Source organism: Cervus canadensis, chromosome X, assembly GCF_019320065.1.
Source record: "Cervus canadensis isolate Bull #8, Minnesota chromosome X, ASM1932006v1, whole genome shotgun sequence".
NCBI classification, from domain to species: domain Eukaryota; kingdom Metazoa; phylum Chordata; class Mammalia; order Artiodactyla; family Cervidae; genus Cervus; species Cervus canadensis.
Window position 1 is genome coordinate 1,163,612 of NC_057419.1, and position 22,215 is coordinate 1,185,826.

General features: G+C 46.5%; 1 protein-coding gene across 1 annotated transcript; it reads right to left on the minus strand.

Moving 5' to 3' along the window:
- Nucleotides 1-3,275: 3,275 nt before the first annotated feature.
- LOC122434685 (antigen WC1.1-like) lies at nucleotides 3,276-22,084 on the minus strand. Its single transcript, XM_043458320.1, has 4 exons — nucleotides 21,886-22,084; nucleotides 21,495-21,809; nucleotides 20,095-20,409; nucleotides 3,276-3,286 (listed from the first exon to the last, which is right to left on the minus strand). Exons 1-4 carry the CDS (start codon nucleotides 22,082-22,084, stop codon nucleotides 3,276-3,278), a joined length of 840 nt encoding a protein of 279 aa, XP_043314255.1.
- Nucleotides 22,085-22,215: the final 131 nt, after the last annotated feature.

Sequence of the window (22,215 nt, forward strand, 5' to 3'; positions counted from 1 at the left end):
CAGGGACCATGGAGTCCCCTGACATTCCAGCCAATCATAACGAAACTAGGAGGACACAGAGACCATGGAGACCCCTGCCATTCCAGCTAATCAAAACGAACCAGAGGAGGTCACAGAGACCATGGAGACCCCTGCCATTCCAGCTGGAAATGTGGACAGCCAGTGACTTCGGGGCATGGCTAGACACCTCAGAAATGCTTGGGGGTCTGGTCGCTGAGTACTGGCCAAATGTACAGATGCTGACTATTATAGCAACTGCATACACTAATAACGAAAATAAAATAAAAGCAAGCTGATGTGAAATTATGTTTGTCTCTGAGTTCTCTGATAGTGGGAGGCAAAGAGGACAGTGAAGGGATAAGTGTGTGATGAAGGAGGGAGATCTGTGGAGTTGGAGATGAGACCAGAAAGTCCAGGTTGCCAGAAAGTAGGGGGAAGAACTGGTTCCAGACTCAGCTTCAAAGACAGATTCCCATGGGAGAAGAGGAAGAGGACTTGGAGTTTATCTGTGTGAGTGCAGAGATGGACACTTATCTGGGGAGCTGTGTCGTGTGTGCTGGGGCAGTGCCATTTTTTCTGAAGAGATACAAAGGAGCTGCCCCATCAAAAGAATGGAAAATTGACGTTTGCAGCAACAGGGAAGGTAGAATATTGAGTAAAATACCTCAGACAGAGATTGACAAATACTGTATGATATCACTTATAGAATGTAAACATACCGCAAAGTAGAGAATATGATAATAATGGAGGTGCACAAATATAGAGAAGCATCTACTGGTTAACAGCGGGGAGCGGAAGAGGGCGGGGCAATACAGAGGTGGGGGAGTGGGAGGCACGCAGTTATAGTTAGGTGGAAGAAGAGCACAGGGATGCATTTTACAACATGGGGAATAGAGCCAGGACTTTGTCATAACTATAAATGCAAAGCATGTTTTAACAATTGAATAATCAGAAAGAAAAGGAAAGAAAGAAGGTGGAGGAAGGAGGGAAGAAAGGAAGGAAAAGAAGGCCGTTTTTGGAGGTCAAAAAGTCAATAGTGATTTGGCCCTTTTTATCAAAGGATTCTATTTTTTTTTATTTATTTATTTTTATTTCAATTGGTGGGTATTTTCTTTTCAATATTGGGGTGGTTTTTGCCATACACTGACATGAATCAGCCATGGGAGTACATGTATTCCCCATCCTGATTCCCCCTCACATCTTCCTCCCAATCCAATCCCTCTGGGTCAGCCCAGTGAACCATCCTGGGCACCCTGTCTTATGCATCGAACATGGACTGGCTATCCCTTTCACATATGATAATATACATGTTTCAATGCTATTCTCACCGATCATCCTACCCTCCCTATCTCCCACAGAGTCCAAAAGAGTGTTCTGTAAATCTGTGTCTCTTTTGATGTCTCCCATATAGGGTTATCATCTCCATCTTCCTGAATTCAACATATAAGCCTTAGTATAGTGTGTTGGTGTTGTTCCTTCTGACTTACTCGCTCTGTATAATAGGCTGCATTTTCAACCACCTCATTAGAATGGATTCACATGAGTTCTTTTAAATAGCTGAGCAATATTCCATTGTGTCTATGTACCACAGCTTTCTTACCCATTTGTCTGCTGATGAACATCTAGGTTGCTTCCATGCCCTGGTTATTGTAAACAGTGCTGTGATGAACATTGGGACACACGTGTCTTTTTCACTTCTGGGTGAATCAGGATTTGAATGAGGAGAAACCATGATGACAATTAGCCTGTTAGGTGTAAACCCTGCACATGATTTTGGTTGAAAGATGGGACCAAAGTTGAAGATGGTTTTTTCAAGCCAGCTGAGAATGCTCAGATGGACATGTAAGGTGCTGTCCTCCTGGGGGACATCTCTGGTTGCTCTGTTCTCACCAGCAACGGAAGATTTTCTTTCCTTCCTTTCATTTCCCTTGTTTCCCTTTCTCCCTGTTTCCTCCCTACCTGAATTTCTTTCATAAGCATTCAATGTGCTGCGTTGTGCTGTGCTTCATTGTGAGTCCTCCAAATGAATGAGGTGACTGAGAAGCCACAAGTTTCCAGAGTAGTTATGGAACACCCACCTCCTGTTACTCAGGAGAAGATGAAGACCTCCTATCAATTGAGGTCCAGAAAAAAATGTCAAGGTGAAATGACCACAGCCAAACTCCTCTTGCCCATCGACCCCACAACAGAAGACACCATCCCCTATCCTTTCCTGGAACATAAGCCTTCTCTGCCCACACCCATTCTCCTGAAGCCATCGTTCCCACCTGTCTTCACACTCTTCCCTAAACCAGTGCCATTCTTGCTCCCTGTCCTGTTTTCTCCAGGTGGCCAGGGTAACCGTGAAGGTGAATAATCCCATTCTGGCAAAGCTGCCCAAGAAAACTTCTCTGAAAACTCCCACCACAAAAAACCTTAAGAAAATCAGATGCTCAAAGATCTGTAGCCAGAGTTCCAAGACGAATGAAGAGCTGAATCAGAAGGAACCAAATGAGGTCCCAGAGAACATGGAGACCCCTGCCATTCCAGGTAATCAGAAGGAAACAGAGGAGTTCCAAGAAACCATGGAGACCCCTGCCATTCCAGCTAATCATAACGAACCAGAGGAGGTCCCAGAGACTATGGAGAACCCTGGCATTCCAGCTGGACCAGTGGAAAGCCAGTGACTTCCGGGCATGTCTAGACACATCAGAAATGCTTGGGGGTCTGGCCGCTGAGTACTGGCCAAAAGTTCAGATGCTGAATATTGTAGCAACTGCATAGACTAATAACGAAAATAAAATAAATTCAAGCTGATGTGAAATTATGTTTGTGTCTGAGTTCTCTGATAGTGGGGGGCAGAGAGGACAGGGAAGTGATAAGTGTGTGAGGAGGGAGGGAGATGGCTTCTGTGGAGTTGGAGATGGGACCAAATGTCCAGGTTGCCAGAAAGTAGGGGGAAGAACTGGTTCCAGATTGAGCTTCAAAGACACACTTCCAATGGGAGAAGAGGAAGAGGACTTGGAGTTTCTGTGTGTGAGTGCAGAGATGGACACTTAGCTGAGGAGCTGTGTCGTGTGCAGGGGGCAGTGCCATTCGTTCTAAAGGCATACAAAGGAGCTGCCCAATCAAAAGAATAGAATATTGACATTTGCAGCAACATGGAATGTAGAATATTTAGTAAAATATCTCAGACAGAGATTGACAAATACTGTATGATATCACTTACAGAATGTAAACATACCGCAAAGTAGAGAATATGATAATAATGGAGGTGCACAAATATAGAGAAGCATCTACCTGTTACCTGCAGGGAGGGGAAGAGGGTGGGGCAATACAGAAGTGGGGGAGTGGGAGGCATGCAGTGATAGTCAGGTGGAATAGAGCTCAGGGATGCATTGTACAAAATGGGGAATAGAGCCAGGACTTTGTCATAACTATAAATGGAAAGCAAGCTTTAGTCCTTGTATAATCAGAAAGAGAAGGAAAGAAAGAGGGGGGAGGAAGGAGGGAAGAAAGGAAGGAAAAGAAGGCCGTTTTTTGGAGGTCAAAAAGTCAACAGTGATTTGGCCCTATTTATCCAAGGATTCTATTTTATTTTATTTCATTTATTTTAATTGGTGAGTATTTACTTTACAATATTTTGGTAGTTTTCGCCATACATTGACATGAATCAGCCATGGGAGTACATGTATTCACCATCCTGATTCCCTCCCACATCTTCCTCCCAATCCAAGCCCTCTGGGTTGGCCCAGTGAAACAGTAATGGGCATCGTGTCTTATGAATCCAACAGGGACTGGCGATCCCTTTCACATATGATAATATACATGTTTCAATGCTATTCTCACAGATCATCTAACCCTCGCCGTCTCCCACAGAGTCCAAAAGACAGCTGTATAAATCTGTGTCTCTTTTGCTGTCTCCCATATAGGGTTATCATCTCCATCTTCCTAAATTCAATATATATGACTTAGTATTGTGTATTGGTGTTTCTCTTTCTGACTTACTTCGCTCTGTAAAATAGGCACCAGTTTCATCCACCTCATTAAAATGGGTTCACATGTGTTCTTTTAATGGCTGAGCAATATTCCACTGTGTCTATGTACTACAGGTTTCTTACCCATTTGTCTGCTGATGGACATCTAGGTTGCTTCCATGCCCTGGATATTGTAAACAGTGCTGTGGTGAACATTGGGACACACGTGTCTTTTTCACTTCTGGGTGAATCAGGATTTGAATGAGGAGAAACCATGATGACTATTAGCCTGTTAGTGGTAAACCCTGCACATGAGTTTGGTTGAAGGAATGGGACCAAAGTTGGAGATGGTTGTTTCAAACTGGCTGAGAGTGCTCAGATGGACATGTGTGGTGCTGTCCTGCTGGGGGACATTTCTGGTTGCTCTGTTCTCACCATCAACAGAGGATTCTCTTTCCTTCCTTTCATTTCCCTTGTTTCCCTTTCTCACTCTTTCCTCCCTACCTGAATTTCTTTCACAAATATTCAATATGCTGCGCTATGCTGTTCTTCATTGTTCAGCCATGTCCAACTCTTTGTGACCCTATGGAGTGTAGCCTGCCAGGCTCCTCTGTCCATGGGGATTCTCCAGGCAAGCATACTGGAGCAGGCTGCCATTCCCCCCTCCAGGGTATCTTCCCACCCAGGGTTTGAATCCTGTTCTGCCATGTTGCAGGTGTTTCTTTTGTTTTGTTTTGTTTTGTTTTGTTTTTTCCTATCTGAGCCATCAGGAAACCCTTAACATGGGCTTCATCTGACAATATGTTTTTCATATCGGTAAGATAAAATGGGGTCTATTTTAGGATTTCCATGACTCTCCTTATTTTTAGAACACACGAAACAAATTTATTCCAAATATCCTAATGTCTCTCTGCAATGTCGAAAATCTATGTCAATTCTGCCTGAATTTCACTTCTTAAGGGAATTTTACTATGATTTGTCTTATCTTCGTTAGATTTAATATGTTCTTAACGTGGTTCGGGGCTAGTTCCATACTCTTCTTGTGAATTGGCTGCTTATGTCTTTAAACATGTCTTCATAAATTTAAATGCCAGTGATACATCTTTCTTATAAAGTGTTGGCTCGTGCCTTTTGCCCATTTTTCTATCAGGTTTTAAGATCTTCTAACAGCTCTAAAAGTCATATTTTGGGTTTGTTTACGGCATGCTTTTTCTACGTCTTAAAATGTTCAGCAGTGTGATGAAGCCTGGGTGAGTAAGCAACAAATGGACAACAGGATGTGAACACTTCACAGGAAACCAAGAAAGACACACTAAGGCAACAAACTGTCCCCAGGGGTGCACCTCAGGCTGGTTGACCCTACGAGCCAATTGGAAAAATGAGGACTGAGGTGGAGCACACAATCCATTCCCCTTTCCTCCAGAGCCAACCAGCTCAATGAGAGACAATGGGAACTAGATGCACAGGATAGGATGACTCAGTGTTTCGTCCAAGAAGCTGGAAGCTTGTGGCAGCTACTCATGGAAATGAATTCCACCTTGGTTTTGGCTATGAGGTAAGCTCCAAGGGAGCTTCCAGCAAGAAAACAAGATGAGAAAAGAGATTTGTGAGGGCACGTGTTGAGAAGACCTTTGCACACAAGGCTCACACAGCTCTGGGCAAGCTCCACCCCTTGCAGGGAATACTAATCAGCCGCAGGTGGGCATTGCCTGCATGTGATCCCCAAGCACAACCTGGAACATGCATTTCTGTGCCCCTTCCCCATCACTCTGTTCATACCCAAGCCTGGGAAGTACTCCTCATGAGGTGACCCTGAGTCCTAGACTGGAAAGGAGACAGCTCCGTGTTGAGCAAGGGCAAGTGTATTCACTGCATTCTCACAGCATGAAGACAAGTGTTTCTGACTGGAGACCAGAAAACGGAGGTGAGGTCCGGGATCACTGAGACAAGAGGATGGTGTGGAAAGTTTTCTGTCGGCTGGCCCAGAATTCAATGGGCTTCAAGGTGCATTAAGACCACATTGCAGGACGAACGAGCAATGACTCTTGCTTCCACAACACTTAAACACAACATAGTTGTCATGGAGGGAGTTTAGGCAAGATATGAAGAGCTAGATAATGGTGAAAACTGAGATAGAACAGAATGAATGCCAGAGGAACGTGGCTGTGGGGCAAGGTTTGGAGGAGATGCACTCTGCCTGCTGTGTGACCCATCAGAGTTGACATAGAGGTGAGCGTGGCAGGTGAGTTTGGAGGCCTCTTGAGGGCATTACTAATGCCTCATTTCTCCCTTCAAGTCATGTGAATTGCTCCCCATCCTCCGCTAGACATGTCAGGATGGGGCTTTGTGATGTCAAAGTACACCCAGGGCCACCATTGGCTTGGGAAGAGACTTGCTGACCTCACAAAGCATGAGGGAGAGGCTCCATGGGGACGGGTATATATAGGGGTGCTCAGGGGCTCTGAGCAGACCACTGTGAGTTCTCCAAATGACTGAGGTGACTGGGAAGCCACAAGGCTCCAGAGTAGTTATGGAACACCCACCTCCTGTTACTCAGGAGAAGATGAAGACTTCCTATCAATTGAGGTCCAGAAAAAAATGTCAAGGTGAACTGAACCCAGCCAAACTCCACTTGCCCATCAACCCCACAACAGAAGACACCATCCCCTGTCCTTGCCTGGCACATAACCCTTCTCTGCCCACACCCCTTCTCCTGAAGCCATCGTTCCCACCTGTCTTCACACTCTTCCCTAAACCAGTGCCATCTTGCTCCCTGTCTTGTTTTCTCCAGGTGGCCATGGTCACCATGAGGGTGAATAATAGCATTCTGGCAAAGCTGCCCAAAAAAAACTTCTCTGAAAACTCCCACCACAAAAAACCTTTAGAAAATCCGATGCTCAAAGCACTGTAACCAGAGTTGCAAAAGCAAATGAACAGCTGAATCAGAAAGAACCAAAGGAGGTCCCAGAGACCATGGAGACCCCTGACATTCCAGGTAATCAGAAGGAACCAGAGGAGGTCCCAGACACCATGGAGACCCCTGCCATTGCAGCTAATCAGAAGGAACCATTGGAGGTCCCAGAGACAATGGTGAACCCTGCCATTCCAGCTGGACCAGTGGACAGCCAGTGAATTCGGGGTACGTCTAGAAGCCTCAGAAATGCTTGGACGTCTGGTCGCTGAGTACTGGCCAAAGTACAGATGCTGAAACATATAGCAACTGCATACACTAATAAATAAAATAAAATAAAATATACCTGATGTGAAACTATATTTGTCTCTGAGTTCTCTGATAGTGGGGGGCTGAGATGGCAGGCAAGTGATAACTGTGTGAGAAGGGAGGGAGATGGCTTCTGTGGAGATGGAGATGGGACCAGAAGGTCCAGGTTGCCAGAAAGTGGGGGGAAGAACTGGTTCCAGACTACACTTCAAAGACACATATCCCATGGCGGAAGAGGAAGAGGACTTGGAATTTCTCTGTGTGAGTAGAGAGATGGACACTTAGCTGGGGAGCTGTGACATGTGCACTGGGGCAGTGTCATTCGTTCAAAAGTCATACAAAGGAGCTGCCCCATCAAAAGAATGGAATATTGACATTTGTACCAACATAGACAGTAGAATATTGAGTAAAATATCTCAGACTGAGATTGACAAATACTGTGTGATATCACTTATAGAATAGAAACGTACCGCAAAGTAGAGAATATGAAAATAATGGAGGTGCACAAATATAGAGAAGCATCTACTGGTTATCATCGAGGAGGGGAAAAGGGCGGGGCAATACAGAATTGGGGGAATGGGAAGCACACAGTGAGAGTTAGGTGGAAAATGAGCTCAGGGATACATTTTACAATGTGGGGAATAGAGCCAGGACTTTGTCATAACTATAAATGGAAAGCAAGCTTTAACAGATGTATAATCAGAAAGAAAAGGGAAGCAAGAGGGGGAGGAAGGAGGGAAGAAAGGAAGGAAAAGAAGGGCGTTTTTGGAGGTCAAATAGTCAATACTGATTAGGCCCTTTTTATCAACGGATTCTATTTTATTTTATTTTGTTTATTTTAATTGGTGGGTATTTACTTTACAATATTGTGGTGGTATTTGCCATACATTGACATGAATCAGCCATGGGAGTACATTTATTCCCCACCCTGATTCCCCCTCACATCTTCCTCCCAATCCAATCCCTCTGGGTCAACCCAGTGAACCAGTCCTGGGCACCCTGTCTTATGCATTTAACATGGACTGGCTATCCCTTTCACATATGATAATATACAATTTTCAAAGCTCTTGTCTCAGATCATCCCACCCTCGCCGTCTCCCACAGAGTCCAAAAGACTGTTCTCTAAATCTGTGTCTCTTGTGCTGTCTCCCATATAGGGTTATCATCTCCATCTTCCTAAATTCAATATATATGTCTTAGTATAGTGTACTGGTGTTTTTCTTTCTGACTTACTTCGCTCTGTATTATAGGCTCCAGTTTCATCCACCTCATTAGAATGGATTCACATGTGTTCTTTTAAATGGCTGAGCAATATTCCACTCTGTCTAGGTACCACAGCCTTCGTAACCAATTGTCTGCTGATGGACATCTAGGTTGCTTCCATGCCCTGGTTATTGTAAACAGTGCTGTGATGAACACTGGGACACACGTGTCTTTTTCACTTATGGGTGAATCACGACTTGAATGAGAAGAAACCATGATGACTATTAGCCTGATAGTGGTAAACGCTGCACATGAGTTTGGTTGAAGGAGTGGGACCAAAGTTGGAGATGGTTGTTTCAAACCGGCTGAGAGTGCTCAGATGGACATGTGTGGTGCTGTCCTGCTGGGGGACAACTCTGGTTGCTCTGTTCTCACCAGCAAACGAGGATTTTCTTTCCTTCCTTTCATTTCCCTTGTTTCCCTTTCTCACTCTTTCCTCCCTACCTGAATTTCTTTCACAAACATTCAATGTGATGCACTGTGCTCTGCTTCGTTGTTCAGCCATGTCCAACTCTTTGTGACCCGTTGGACTGTAGCCTGCCAGGCTCCTCTGTCCATGGGGATTCCTCAGGCAAGCATACTGGAGCAGGCTGCCATTGGCCCCTCCAGGGGATCTTCCCAACCCAGGAATTGAATCCTGGTATGCCATGTTGCAGGTGGGTTTATTTGTTTGTTTGTTTGTTTTTTACTATCTGAGCCATCAGGAAACCCTTAATATGGGCTTCATCTGACACTATGTTTTTCATATTTGTAAGATCAAATGGGGTCTATTTTAGGATTTCAGTGACTCTCCTTATTTTTAGAACACACAAAACACATTTATTCCAAGTATCCTAATGTCTCTGTTTGCAATTACTAAAATCTATGCCACTTCTGCCTGAGTTTCAGTTCTCAAGGGAATTTTAGTATGATTTGCCTTACCTTCATTAGATTTAATATGTTCCTAACGTGGTTCAGGGTAGTTCCATACTCTTCCTGTGTATTGGCTTTTCATGTCTTTAAACATGTCTTCATAACTTTAAAAGCCAGTGATACATCTTTCTTATAAAGTGTTGGCTCGTGCCTCTTCCCCATTTTTCTATCAGGTTTTAAGATCTTCTAACAATTCTAAAAGTCATCTTTTGGGTTTGTTTATGGCGTGCTTTTTCTACCACATTAAATGTTCAGCAGTGTGAAGGACCCTGGGTGAGTAAGCAACAAATGAACAACAGGATGTGAACACTTCACAGGAAACCCAGGAAGACACAGTAAGCCAACAACTGTCCCCAGGGGTGCACCTCAGGCTGGTTGACTCCACGAGTCATTGGAAAAACGTGGACTGAGGTGGAGAACACAATCCATTGCCCTTTCCTCCAGAGCCAACCAGCTCAATGAGAGACAATGGGAACTAGATGCACAGGACAGGATGACTCAGTGTTTCATCCAAGATGCTGGAAGCTTGTGGCACTGCTCATGGAAATGAAGTCCACCTTGGTTTTGGCTATGAGGTAAGCTCCAAGGGAGCTTCCAGCAAGAAAACAAGATGAACAAAGAGTTTTGTGAGAGCACGTGTTGAGAAGACCTTTTAAAAAGGCTCACACAGCTCTGGGCAAGCTCCACCCCTTACTGGGAATACTAATCAGCTGCAGGTGGGCTTTTCCTGCATGGGATCCCCAAGCAAAACCTGAAACATGCATTTCTCTGCCTCTTCACCATCACCTTGTTCAAACAGAAGCCTTGGTAGTACTCCTCGTGAGGTGACCCTGAGTCCTAGACTTAAAAGGAGACAGCTCCCTGTGGAGCAAGGGCAAGTGTATTCACTGCATTCTCACAGCCTGAAGACAAGGGTTTCTGACTGGAGAGCAGAAAATGGACGGGAGCTCTGGGATCACTGAAACAAGAAGTCGGGGTGGAAAGATTTCTGTGGGCTGGCCCACAATTCAATGGGCTTCAAGGCGCATTAAGACCACATTGCAGGACGAACGAGCAATGAATCTCACGTTCACAGACCCTTAAACACAAACTAGTTGTCATGGAGGGAGTTTAGGCAAGATATGAATAGCTAGATAATGGTGAAAGCTGAGAGAGAACAGAATGAGTGCCCAAGGAGTGTGGCTGTGGGGCAAGGTTTGGAGGAGATGCACTCTGCCTGCTGTGTGTCCCATCAGAGTTGACATAGAGGTGAGTGTGGCAAGTGAGTTTGGAGGATTTTGAGGGCATTACTAATGCCACATTTCTCCCAGCAAATCATCTGAATTGTTCCTCATCCTCCGCTAGACATGTCAGGATGGGGCTTTGTGATGTCAAAGCTCACCCAGGCCCACCATTGTCTGGGGAAGAGACTTGCTGACCTTATAAAGCATGAGGGTGAGGCTCCATGAGGATGGGTATATATAGGGGCAGACTACTGTGAGTCCTCCAAATGACTGAGGTGACTGGGAAGCCACAAGGCTCCAGAGTGGTTATGGAACACCCACCTCCTGTTACCAAGGAGAAGATGAAGGTCTCCTATTAATTGAGGTCCAGAAAAAAATGTCAAGGTGAACTGAATCCAGCCAAACTCCTCTTGCCCATCAACCCCACACAAGAAGACACCCTCCCCTGTCCTTGCCTGGCACATAACCCTTCTCTGCCCACACCCCTTCTCCTGAAGCCATCGTTCCCATCTGTCTTCACACTCGTCCTTAACCAGTGCCATTCTGCTCCCTGTCTTGTTTTTTCCATGTGGCCTGGGTAACCTTTAGGATGAATAATCCCATTCCGATAAAGCTGCACAAGAAAACTTCTCTGAAAATTCCCACCACAAAAAAACATTAAGAAAATCAGACGCTCAAACTCTGTAGCCAGAGTACCAAAGAGAATGAACAGCTGAATAAGAAGGAACCAAAGGAGTGCCAGACATCATGGAGACCCCTGCCATTCCAGCTATTCAGAACGAACCAGAGGAGGTCCCAGAGACTATGGAGAATCCTGGCATTCCAGCTGGACCAGTGAAAAGCCAGTGATTTCAGGGCATGGCTTGACACCTCAGAAATGCTTGGGGGTCTGGCCGCTGAGTACTGGCCAAAAGTACAGATGCTGAATATTATAGCAACTGCATACACTAATAACGAAAATGAAGTAAATTCAAGCTGATGTGAAATTATATTTGTCTCTGAGTTCTCTGATAGTGGGGGGCAGAGAGGGCAGGGAATGGATAAGTGTATGATGATGGAGGGAGATGGCTTCTGTGGAGTTGGAGATGGGACCAGAAGGTCCAGGTTGCCAGAAAGTAGGGGGAAGACCTGGTTCCAGACTGAGCTTCAAAGACACACTTCCCATTGGAGAAGAGGAGGAGGACTTGGAGTTTCTCTGTGTGAGTGCGGACATGGACACTTAGCTAGGGAGCTGTGTCTTGTGTGGGGGGCAGTGCCAATTGTTCTAAATGCATACAAAGGAGCTGACCCATCAAAAGAATGGAATATTGACATTTGCAGCAACATGGAAGGTAGAATATTGAGTAAAATACCTCAGACAGAGATTGACAAAAACTGTATGATATCTCTTATAGAATGTAAACATACCGCAAAGTAGAGAATATGATAATAATGGGTGTGCACAAATATAGAGAAGCATCTGCTGGTAACCAGCGGGGAGGGGGGAGGGCGGGGCAAAACAGAGGTGGGGGAGTGGGAGGCACGCAGTGATAGTTATGTGGAAGATGAGCTCAGGGATGCATTGTACAACATGGGGAATAGAGCCAGGACTTTGTCATAACTATAAATGGAAAGCAAGCTTTAACAGTTGTATAATCAGAAAGAAAAGGAAAGAAAGATGGGGGAGGAAGGAGGGAAGCAAGGAAGAATAAGAAGAGTCTTTCTGGAGGTCAGAAAGTCAATACTTATTAGGCCCTTTTTATCAAAGGATTATATTTTATTTTATTTCTTTTAATTGGTTGGTATTTACTTTACAATATTGTGGTGGTTTTGCCATGCATTGACATGAATCAGCCATGGGAGTACATGTATTCCGCATCCTGATTCCCCATCACATCTTCTTCCCAATCCAATCCCTCTGGGTCAGCCCACTGAACCAGTCCTGGGCACCCTGTCTTATGCTTCAAACATGGACTGGCTATGCCTTTCACATATGATAATATACATGTTTCAATGCTCTTCTCTCAGATCATCCCACCCTAGCCATTTCCCACAGAGTCCAAAAAACTGTTCTGTAAATCTGTGTCTCTTTTGCTGTCTCCCATATAGGGATATCATCTCCATCGTCCTAAATTCAATATATATGCCTTAGTATTGTGTCTTGGTGTTTTTCTTTCTGACTTACTTCCCTCTGTATAATAGGCTCCAGTTTCATCCTCCTCATTAGAATGGATTCACATGTGTTCTTTTTAATGGTTGAGCAATATTCCACTGTGTCTATTTGCCACAGCTTTGTTACCCATTTGTCTGCTGATGGACATCTAGGTTGCTTCCATGCCCTCGTTATTGTACAAAGTGCTGTGATGAACATTGTGGCACACCTGTCTTCTTCATTCTGGGTGAATCAGGATTGGAATGAGGAGAAACCATGATGACTATTAGACTGTTAGTGGTAAACCCCGCACATGAGTTTGGTTGAAGGAGTGGGAACAAAGTTGGAGATGGTTGTTACAAACCGACTGAGAGTGCTCAGAAGGACATGTGTGGTGCTGTCCTGCTGGGGGACATCTCTGTTTGCTCTGTTCTCACCAGCAACGGAGGATTTTCTTTCCTTCCTTTCATTTCCCTTGTTTCCCTTTCTCCCTCTTTCCTCCCTACCTGAATTTCTTTCACAAACATTCAATGTACTGCGCTGTGCTCTCCTTCGTTGTTCAGCCATGTCCAACTCTTTGTGACAGGATAGACTGTAGCCTGCCAGGGTCCCCTGTCCATGGTGATTCTCCAGGCAAGCATACTGGAGCAGACTGCCATTCCCCCCTCCTTGGGATCTTCACAACCCAGGGATTGAATCCTGCTCTCCCATATTGCAGGTAGGTGTTTTTTTTTTTTTTTTTTTTTGACTATCTGAGACATCAGGAAACCTTAAAATCGGCTTCATCTGACACTATGTTTTTCATATCTGTAAGGTCAAATGGTGTCTATTTTAACATATCCATGACTCTCCTTATTTTTAGAACACACAAAACACATTTATTCCAAATATCCTAATGTCTCTGTCTGCAATTAATAAAATCTATGCCACCTCGGCCTGTGTTTCAATTCTCAAGGGCATTTCAGTATGATATTTCTGATCTTCATTATATTTAATATGTTCTTAACGTGGTTCGGGGCTAGTTCCATACTCTTCTTGTGTATTGGCTGCTCATGTCTTTAAACATGTCTTCATAAATTTAAAGGCCATTGATATATCTTTCTTATAAAGTGTTGGCTCATGCCTCTTGCCCATTTTCCTATCAGGTTTTAAGACATTCTAAAAATTCTAAGATCATCTTTTGTGTTTGTTTAAGGCGTGGGTTTTCTACCTCTTAAATGTTCAGCAGTGTGATGGACCATCGGTGAGTAAGCAACAAATGCACAACAGGATGTGAACACTTCACAGGAAACCCAGGAAGACCCACTAAGCCAACAAACTGTCCCAAGGGGTGCACCTCAGGCTGGTTGACCCTACGACTCAATTGGAAAAATAAGGACTGAGGTGTAGCACACAAACCATTCCCCTTTCCTCCAGAGCCAACCAGCTAAATGAGAGACATGGGCACTAGATGCTCAGGACAGGATGACTCAGTGTTTCGTCGAAGAACCTGGAAGCTTGTGTCAGCTGCTCATGGAAATGAATTCCACCTTGGTTTTGGCTGTGAGGTAAGTTTCAAGGGAGCTTCCAGCAAGAAAACAAGATGGGAAAGAGATTTGTGAGGGCTCGTGTCGAGAAGACCTTTGCAGACAAGGCTCACACATTTCTGGGCAAGCTCCACCCGTTGCGGGTATACTAATCAGCCTCAGGTGGGCATTTCCTGCATGGGATCCCCAAGCACAACCTGAAACATGCATTTCTCTATCCGTTCCCCATCAAGCTGTTCAAACCCAAGCCTGGGTAGTACTCCTCGTGAGATGACCCTGAGTCCTATCCTGGAAACGAGACATCTCCTTGTGCAGAAACGGCAAGTGTAGTCACTGCATTCTCACAGTCTGAAGACAAGTGTTGCCAAATGGAGACCAGAAAACGGAGGGGAGCTCCGGGAACACTGAGATAAGGAGGTGGGATGAAAAGGTTTCTGTCGCCTGGCCCGGAATTCAATGGGCTTCAAGGTGCATTATGACCACATTGCAGGACCAACGAGCAATGATTCTCACTCCACAGACACTTAAACACAACCTGGTTGTCATGGAGGGAGTTTAGTCAAGATATGAAAAGCTAGATAATGGTGAAAGCTGAGAGAGAACAGAATGAATGCCCGAGGATTGTGGCTGTGGGGAAAGGTTTGGAGGAGATGCACTCTGCCTGCTGTGTGACCCATCAAAGCTGACATAGAGGTGAGGGTGGCAGGTGAGTTGAATGCCTTTTGAGGGCATTACTAATGCCTCATTTCTCCCAGCAAATCATCTGAGTTGCTCCCCATCCTCCGTTAGACATGTCAGGATGGGGCTTTGTGATGTCAAAGCTAATCCAGGGCCACCATTGGCTAGGGAAGAGCCTTGCTGACCTCATAAAGCATGAGGGTGAGACTCCATGGGAACGGGTATAAATAGGGGTGCTCAGGGGTCCTGAGCAGAACACTGTGTGTCCTCCACATTTCTGAGGTGACTGGGAAGCCGCAAGGCTCCAGAGTAGTTATGGAACACCCACCTTCTATTACCCAGGAGAAGATGAAGACCTCCTATCAATTGAGGTGCAGAAAATATGTGTAGGTGAACTAAACCCAGCCAAACTCCTCTTGCCCATTGGTCCCACCCGAGAAGGCACCCTCCCCTGCCCTCTCCTGGCACATAACCCTTCTCTGCCCAAACCCCTTTTCTGGAAGCCATCGTTCCCGCCTGTCTTCACACTCTTCCCTAAACCAGTGCCATTCTTGCTCCCTGTCTAGTTTTCTCCAGGTGGCCAGGGTACCATGAGGGTGAATAATCCCATTATGACAAAGCTGCCAAAGAAAACTTCTCTGAAAACTCGCAACAAAATAACCTTAAGAAAATCAGATGCTGAAAGCTCTGTAGCCAGAGTTCCAAGGCGAATGAACAGCTGCATCAGAAGGAACCAGAGGAGGTCCCAGAGACCATGGAGACCCCTGCCATTTCTGGTAATCAGAAGGAACCAGAGGAGGTCACAGAGACCATGGAGACCCCTGCCATTCCAGTTAATCAGAAGGAACCAGAGTAGGTCCCCGAGACCATGGAAACCCCAGCCATTTCAGCTAATCAGTATGAACCAGAGGAGGTCCCAGAGACCATGGAGACCCCTCCCATTCCAGCTGGACCAGTGGACAGCCAGTGATTTCAGGCCATGGCTAGACACCTCAAAAATGTTTGGGGGTCTGGCCGCTGATGACTGGCCAAAAGTACAGATGCTGAATATTATAGCAACTGCATACACTAATAATGAAAATAAAATAAATTCAAGCTGATATGAAATTATATTTGTTGAGATCTCTGAGAGTGGGGAGCAGAGAGGGCGGGGAAGGGATAAGTGTGTGAGGAGGGAGGGAGATCGCTTCTGTGGAGTTGGAGATGGGACCAGAAGGTCCAGGTTGCCAGAAAGTAGGGGGAAGAACGTTTTCCAGACTGAGCTTTAAAGACACACTTCCCATGGGAGATGAGGAAGAGGACTTGGATTTTCTGTGAGGGAGTGCAGAGATGGTCACTTATCTGGAGAGCTGTGTCATGTGTGGGGGTGGGGGTCTGTGCCATTTGTTCAAAAGACATAAGAAGGAGCTGCCCCATCAAAAGAATGGAATAATGACATTTGCAGCAACATGGAAGGTAGAATATTGAGTAAAATAACTCAGAGATTGAGAAATAATGTATGATATAACTTATAGAATGTAAACATACCGCAGGTAGAGAATATGAAAATAATGGAGGTGCACAAATATAGAGAAGCATCTGCTGGTAACAATCAACTCAACAAGAGAGGTTAGTCCCTGGCTTCGACTCCTGAGGAATACCACCTTACCACAAGCACCTCAAGAGGAGGCTTCTCTCAGCTCTAGGTATGTGAGAGGGACCCTGAGTTTGCGGCCTCAAGTGAATGGACACCGCGATGCCCTGACTCGAAATAAGGCCGGATATCCCTGCAGTGACTTGAATGCAGGCTCGTCTTGCATCTCCCAAGATCGAAAGGATGTCTGAATCCCCTGTGGAGACCACAGAGAAAGACCTAGTTCCCCACCTCATCGCGACCGGAGGCCTCACATCCTTTGAAAACTCCAGAGGTACGCGGAGATCAGTGCCTCCAAAGGAGACGATTCCTGACTCCTCGTGAAACTTGATAGGAGTCCCAGGATTCCTGTGGCACGTGGAAAGGGACCCTTGGTCTCCCGCCTCAGCTGGAGAGGCGTCCCAATTGCCTGCGAAGCCTCGAGGAGTATACCGAGTTGTCCCTCGCAACTAGGCAGGAGTCCTGCCGTCGCTGAACAAACACGTGGGTGGAAGGGCCATCCCCGTCGTAACTCGAGAATATACCCCAGGTTCCCGCCGCAACTCGAGAAAAACCATGAGACTTCCCCCTCGCCGCGAGATGAGGCCCGATTCCCCTGCACTGCGTGCAGAGCAATTCCGTGTTGCACATCACACATGAAAGGAGCCTTGATTTCCTTGATGGCACTCCAGAGAAACCCCAAGAACACTGTTTCAAGGCTAGAGGGATCCTGAGGTCACTGTAGCAACACGAAAGAGCTCCGTGGACCAAGAATCAACTCGAGATGAGAGGTTAGTCCCTGGCTTCGACTCCAGAGGAATACCACCTTACCACAAGCACCTCAAGAGGAGGCTTCTCTCAGCTCTAGGTATGTGAGAGGGACCCTGAGTTTGCGGCCTCAAGTGGAATGGACACCGCGATGCCCTGACTCGAAATAAGGCCGGATATCCCTGCAGTGACTTGAATGCAGGCTCGTCTTGCATCTCCCAAGATGAAAGGATGTCTGAATCCCCTGTGGAGACCACAGAGAAAGACCTAGTTCCCCACCTCATCGCGACCGGAGGCCTCACATGCTTTGAAAACTCCAGAGGGACGGGAGATCAGTGCCTCCAAAGGAGACGATGCCTGACTCCTCGTGAAACTTGATAGGAGTCCCAGGATTCCTGTGGCACGTGGAAAGGGACCCTTGGTCTCCCGCCTCAGCTGGAGAGGCGTCCCAATTGCCCTGCCAAGCCTCGAGGAGAATCCCGAGTTGTCCCTCGCAACTAGGCAGGAGTCCTGACGTCGCTGAACAAACACGTGGGTGGAAGGGCCATCCCCGTCGTAACTCGAGAATATACCCCAGGTTCCCGCCGCAACTCGAGAAAAACCATGAGACTTCCCCCTCGCCGCGAGATGAGGCCCGATTCCCCTGCACTGCGTGCAGAGCAATTCCGTGTTGCACATCACACATGAAAGGAGCCTTGATTTCCTTGATGGCACTCCAGAGAAAACCCAAGAACACTGTTTCAAGGCTAGAGGGACCCTGAGGTCACTGTAGCAACACGAAAGAGCTCCGTGGACCACAAATCAACTCGAGATGAGAGGTTAGTCCCTGGCTTCGACTCCACAGGAATACCACCTTACCACAAGCACCTCAAGAGGAGGCTTCTCTCAGCTCTAGGTATGTGAGAGGGACCCTGAGGTTTGCGGCCTCAAGTGGAATGGACACCGCGATGCCCTGGCTCGAAATAAGGCCGGATATCCCTGCAGTGACTTGAATGCAGGCTCGTCTTGCATCTCCCAAGACGAAAGGATGTCTGAATCCCCTGTGGAGACCACAGAGAAAGACCTAGTTCCCCACCTCATCGCGACCGGAGGCCTCACATCCTTTGAAAACTCCAGAGGGACGCGGAGATCAGTGCCTCCAAAGGAGATGATGCCTGACTCCTCGTGAAACTTGATAGGAGTCCCAGGATTCCTGTGGCACGTGGAAAGCGACCCTTGGTCTCCCGCCTCAGCTGGAGAGGCGTCCCAATTGCCCTGCCAAGCCTCGAGAGAATCCCGAGTTGTCCCTCGCAACTAGGCAGGAGTCCTGACGTCACTGAACAAACACGTGTGTGGAAGGGCCATCCCCGTCGTAACTCGAGAATATACCCCAGGTTCCCGCCGCAACTCGAGAAAAACCATGAGACTTCCACCTGCGGTGAAATGAGGCCCGATTCCCCTGCACTGCGTGCAGAACAATGCCGTGTTGCACATCACACAGGAAAGGAGCCTTGATTTCCTTGATGGCACTCGAGAGAAACCCCAAGAACACTGTTTCAAGGCTAGAGGGATCCTGAGGTCACTGTAGCAACACGAAAGAGCTCCGTGGGCCAAAAATCAACTCGAGATGAGAGGTTAGTCCCTGGCTTCGACTCCAGAGGAATACCACCTTACCACAAGCACCTCAAGAGGAGGCTTCTCTCAGCTCTATGTATGTGAGAGGGACCCTGAGTTTGCGGCCTCAAGTGGAATGGACACCGCGATGCCCTGACTCGAAATAAGGCAGGATATCCCTGCAGTGACTTGAATGCAGGCTCCTCTTGCAACTCCCAAGACGAAAGGATGTCTGAATACCCTGTGGAGACCACAGACAAAGACCTAGTTCCCAATCTCATCGCGACCTGAGGCCTCACATCCTTTGAAAACTCCAGAGGGACGCGGAGATCAGTGCCTCCAAAGGAGACGATGCCTGACTCCTCGTGAAACTTGATAGGAGTCCCAGGATTCCTGTGGCACTTGGAAAGGGACCTTTGTTCTCCCACCGCAGCTGGAGAGGCGTCCCAATTGCCCTGCCAAGCCTCGAGGAGAATCCCGAGTTGTCCCTCGCAACTAGGCAGGAGTCTTGACCTCGCTGAACAAACACGTGTTTGATTCAGTTTCATTATCCTCATGTTTTTCACACCTTTACATGGTCCTGATATTTTTTACTCCTTTTCATGCTCTTCATATTTTTCTCACGTTTTCTGCTTCTCATATTTTTGACACCTTTTCATGCTCCTCGTTTTTCTCAGACCTTTACATGCTCCACGTATTTTTCACACCTTTTCGTGATCCTCCTATGTTTCACACCTTTCGAGCTCCTCCTTTTTTTCAGACCTTTTCATACTTCTCCTATTTCTCAGACCTTTACATGCAGTTATAATATTAATAGGCGAAGAGATATAACATACAGCATGGTGACTATAGTGAATACGATACTGTCTATTTGAAAGATGATGAGAAAATACATCTTAAACATCCTCATCATATAAGAAAAGTATTTAACTATATATATGGTTATGGATATAACTAGACTTACTGTAGTGATCATTTATCAATATACACAAATATATAAGCATTATGTTGTACACAACAAGCAATATAATGTTATGTCAATTAGATCAATTAAAAACTTTTAATAAAGCAAGTTTGGAACATGTGGATTAAATTAGCTCCATCCAAACTTCATTTTATAAACTCAAACACATCACTTAGATTTTAAAAGATCAAATCTCACTAATAACACCCTACAGGGTTGGGACAGACACAGAAACAGACATGAGTCACCTGCACATGAGATGTAGGCTTCCTCCCTTGGAGAGCATGAACTGTATTTCCAAGGATCAGAAGGACACTGCCAGAGAGAGGTGTCAGTTTTCCGACACTGGATTCCATCTACCCACCGGGGTCTAGAACCTTCCCTGAGACCAACAGAAGTGTAGAGACTTCCACTGTCCCCACAGCCAAGCTGACTGCAGATGATGGACATGGTGACCTCATCCATGGGGCTGCGGCAGACACTGCCCCAGGTCCCGTTGTAGAAAACTTCCAGCCATCCAGCACACTCCTGGTCCTCGCTCACCATCCTGAGGGCCAGGAACTCTAAGATGGAAACGGAGAAGACAGGACACAGTGAGCACTGCACTCAGTGCTCCGGGTTTTCCTCTCTCCCCAAAACTGTGAACTTCATCTGTGACCCAGCTGAGGAAGCAAATCCATTAGATAACTGGAGTGAAACCTGTCTCCTTTTTATCTGACTTTGTCCATCTGTGTCTGTCTTTCTAAATATTTCTACCATCATGATGTAGTGTACATGAACTGGGAGGAAGACCAGCGTGGACACCTGCAGGGAGAGGGAGCTGACTCCTGCTTCCTGAAAAAACATCTAAAAGAGTGTATGAAAGGGATGTGATGTGGACAATGTGGAAGCAGATAGAAAATGGACCTGTGTCTGTTTCCTTATCTGGCAAAGGGGACTTTACAGATGTGATTAAGGTAAGGACCTTGAGATTAACCTGAAATATGGTGGATTAACCAGATGAGCACAGTCTAATCACATTCTTAGACTCACTATCCTTTACAATGGAATACTCTTCCTCGTTTTGCTAGAGGGAGATGTGAATATGTATAACGGTTAGAGAGGTGGAGCACTGCTGGTCTGATGATGAACAGAAGGGGGTAATGAACAAAGGCAGGCAGGCAGTTTTTAGAAGCTTGAAAAGACAAGAAACAGATTCTTTCCCAGAGATTCAGAAGTGATGTGACCCTACTGAAACCTTGAACCCATCCAGTGAGATTCCTGCTGGACATTCAAGCTACAGAAGTGTAAGGAAAGAAATATGTTGTTTTAAACCATTAACTATGTGGTAATTTGTTACAAAACAAAAAAAAAACTAGCACCTTGGCTTTAAGACTTCTCTACCATATGTACCAGAAGAGTGAGCCCCGATTTCAAGGAAAACTGAGAAAACCTTCTGCCAGGAAACACTACTGAGAAGAAAGGACCAGAATTTCAGCTGCTGCAGGAGGAAGTGAAAGCACCTGGTCTTCATGTCTGCTGGAAACACAGGCTCCATGGGGGGAAGCCTCCTTCCCAGGTTTTTGCAGCATCTCTCCCCCAGGGTTCAGACTCCCGTCCTCCTGGGCCCCACCCTTCCTCTAGCCTGTGGACAGTGTGGAGTGCTGACCTGAGCAGATGACCCCCGCGTCCTCCTTGTGTCTGCAGTAGTGCCGCCCCCAGCCTCGGGAAGGGCACCTCCACACGTGGGACTCCTTTCCTGTGCAGTTCAGGTCATGCAGCCAGATGGGCCCTGACCCTGCCCCGAAGTGAGCAGACCCCGTGGCATTGAGGGCGTCTCCACAGCCCAGCTGCCTGCACACCACGCGGGCATCGTCCAGGTCCCAGCCGTCATCACAGATGGTGCCCCAGGAGCCCTGCTCAAGGATCTCCACTCTCCCGGCGCAGGGACCGCCCCCGTCCACCAGGCGGAGCTGTCTGCTGTCTGAGGAGAGAGAAGTGGGACAATGGGGCGGTGACCTGGGGAATGGAAAGGGTCTTCTGTCCTGTGGGACCCTCACCTGAGCAGTAGGGGGCGCTCTCCTCTGAGGCTGCAGACCCTGCTGGTTCAGACAAGGAGTCATTGCACTGGGGCAGCACCTGGGTGTGGTTTCCTGAAGGAACAGCGATGATTAGAGGGTTGAGAGGGTTGAAGATCAAGATACTCAGTTGAGCTAAATAATTAGGAGAGGAGTGGAGTTTGGGGGGAAATGGATACATGTATATGTATGGCTGAGTCCCTGGCTATTCACCTGAAACTATAACAACATTGTTAATCGGCTAAACCCAATACAAAGTAAAAAGTTCAAAATAAAAAAACAATAATAATAATGACCTAGTGATGGAGCTGA

Bases quoted from the DNA above. Each gene is read 5' to 3' on its own strand.
- LOC122434685 (XM_043458320.1), bottom strand. From the start codon at position 22,084: ATGTATCCATTTCCCCCCAAACTCCACTCCTCTCCTAATTATTTAGCT. The intron at 21,810-21,885 runs GTGAGGGTCCCA...CTCTCTCCTCAG, and splicing joins GAGCGCCCCCTACTGCTCAG to ACAGCAGACAGCTCCGCCTG. The intron at 20,410-21,494 runs GTCAGCACTCCA...TTTCCATCTTAG, and splicing joins CGCGGGGGTCATCTGCTCAG to AGTTCCTGGCCCTCAGGATG.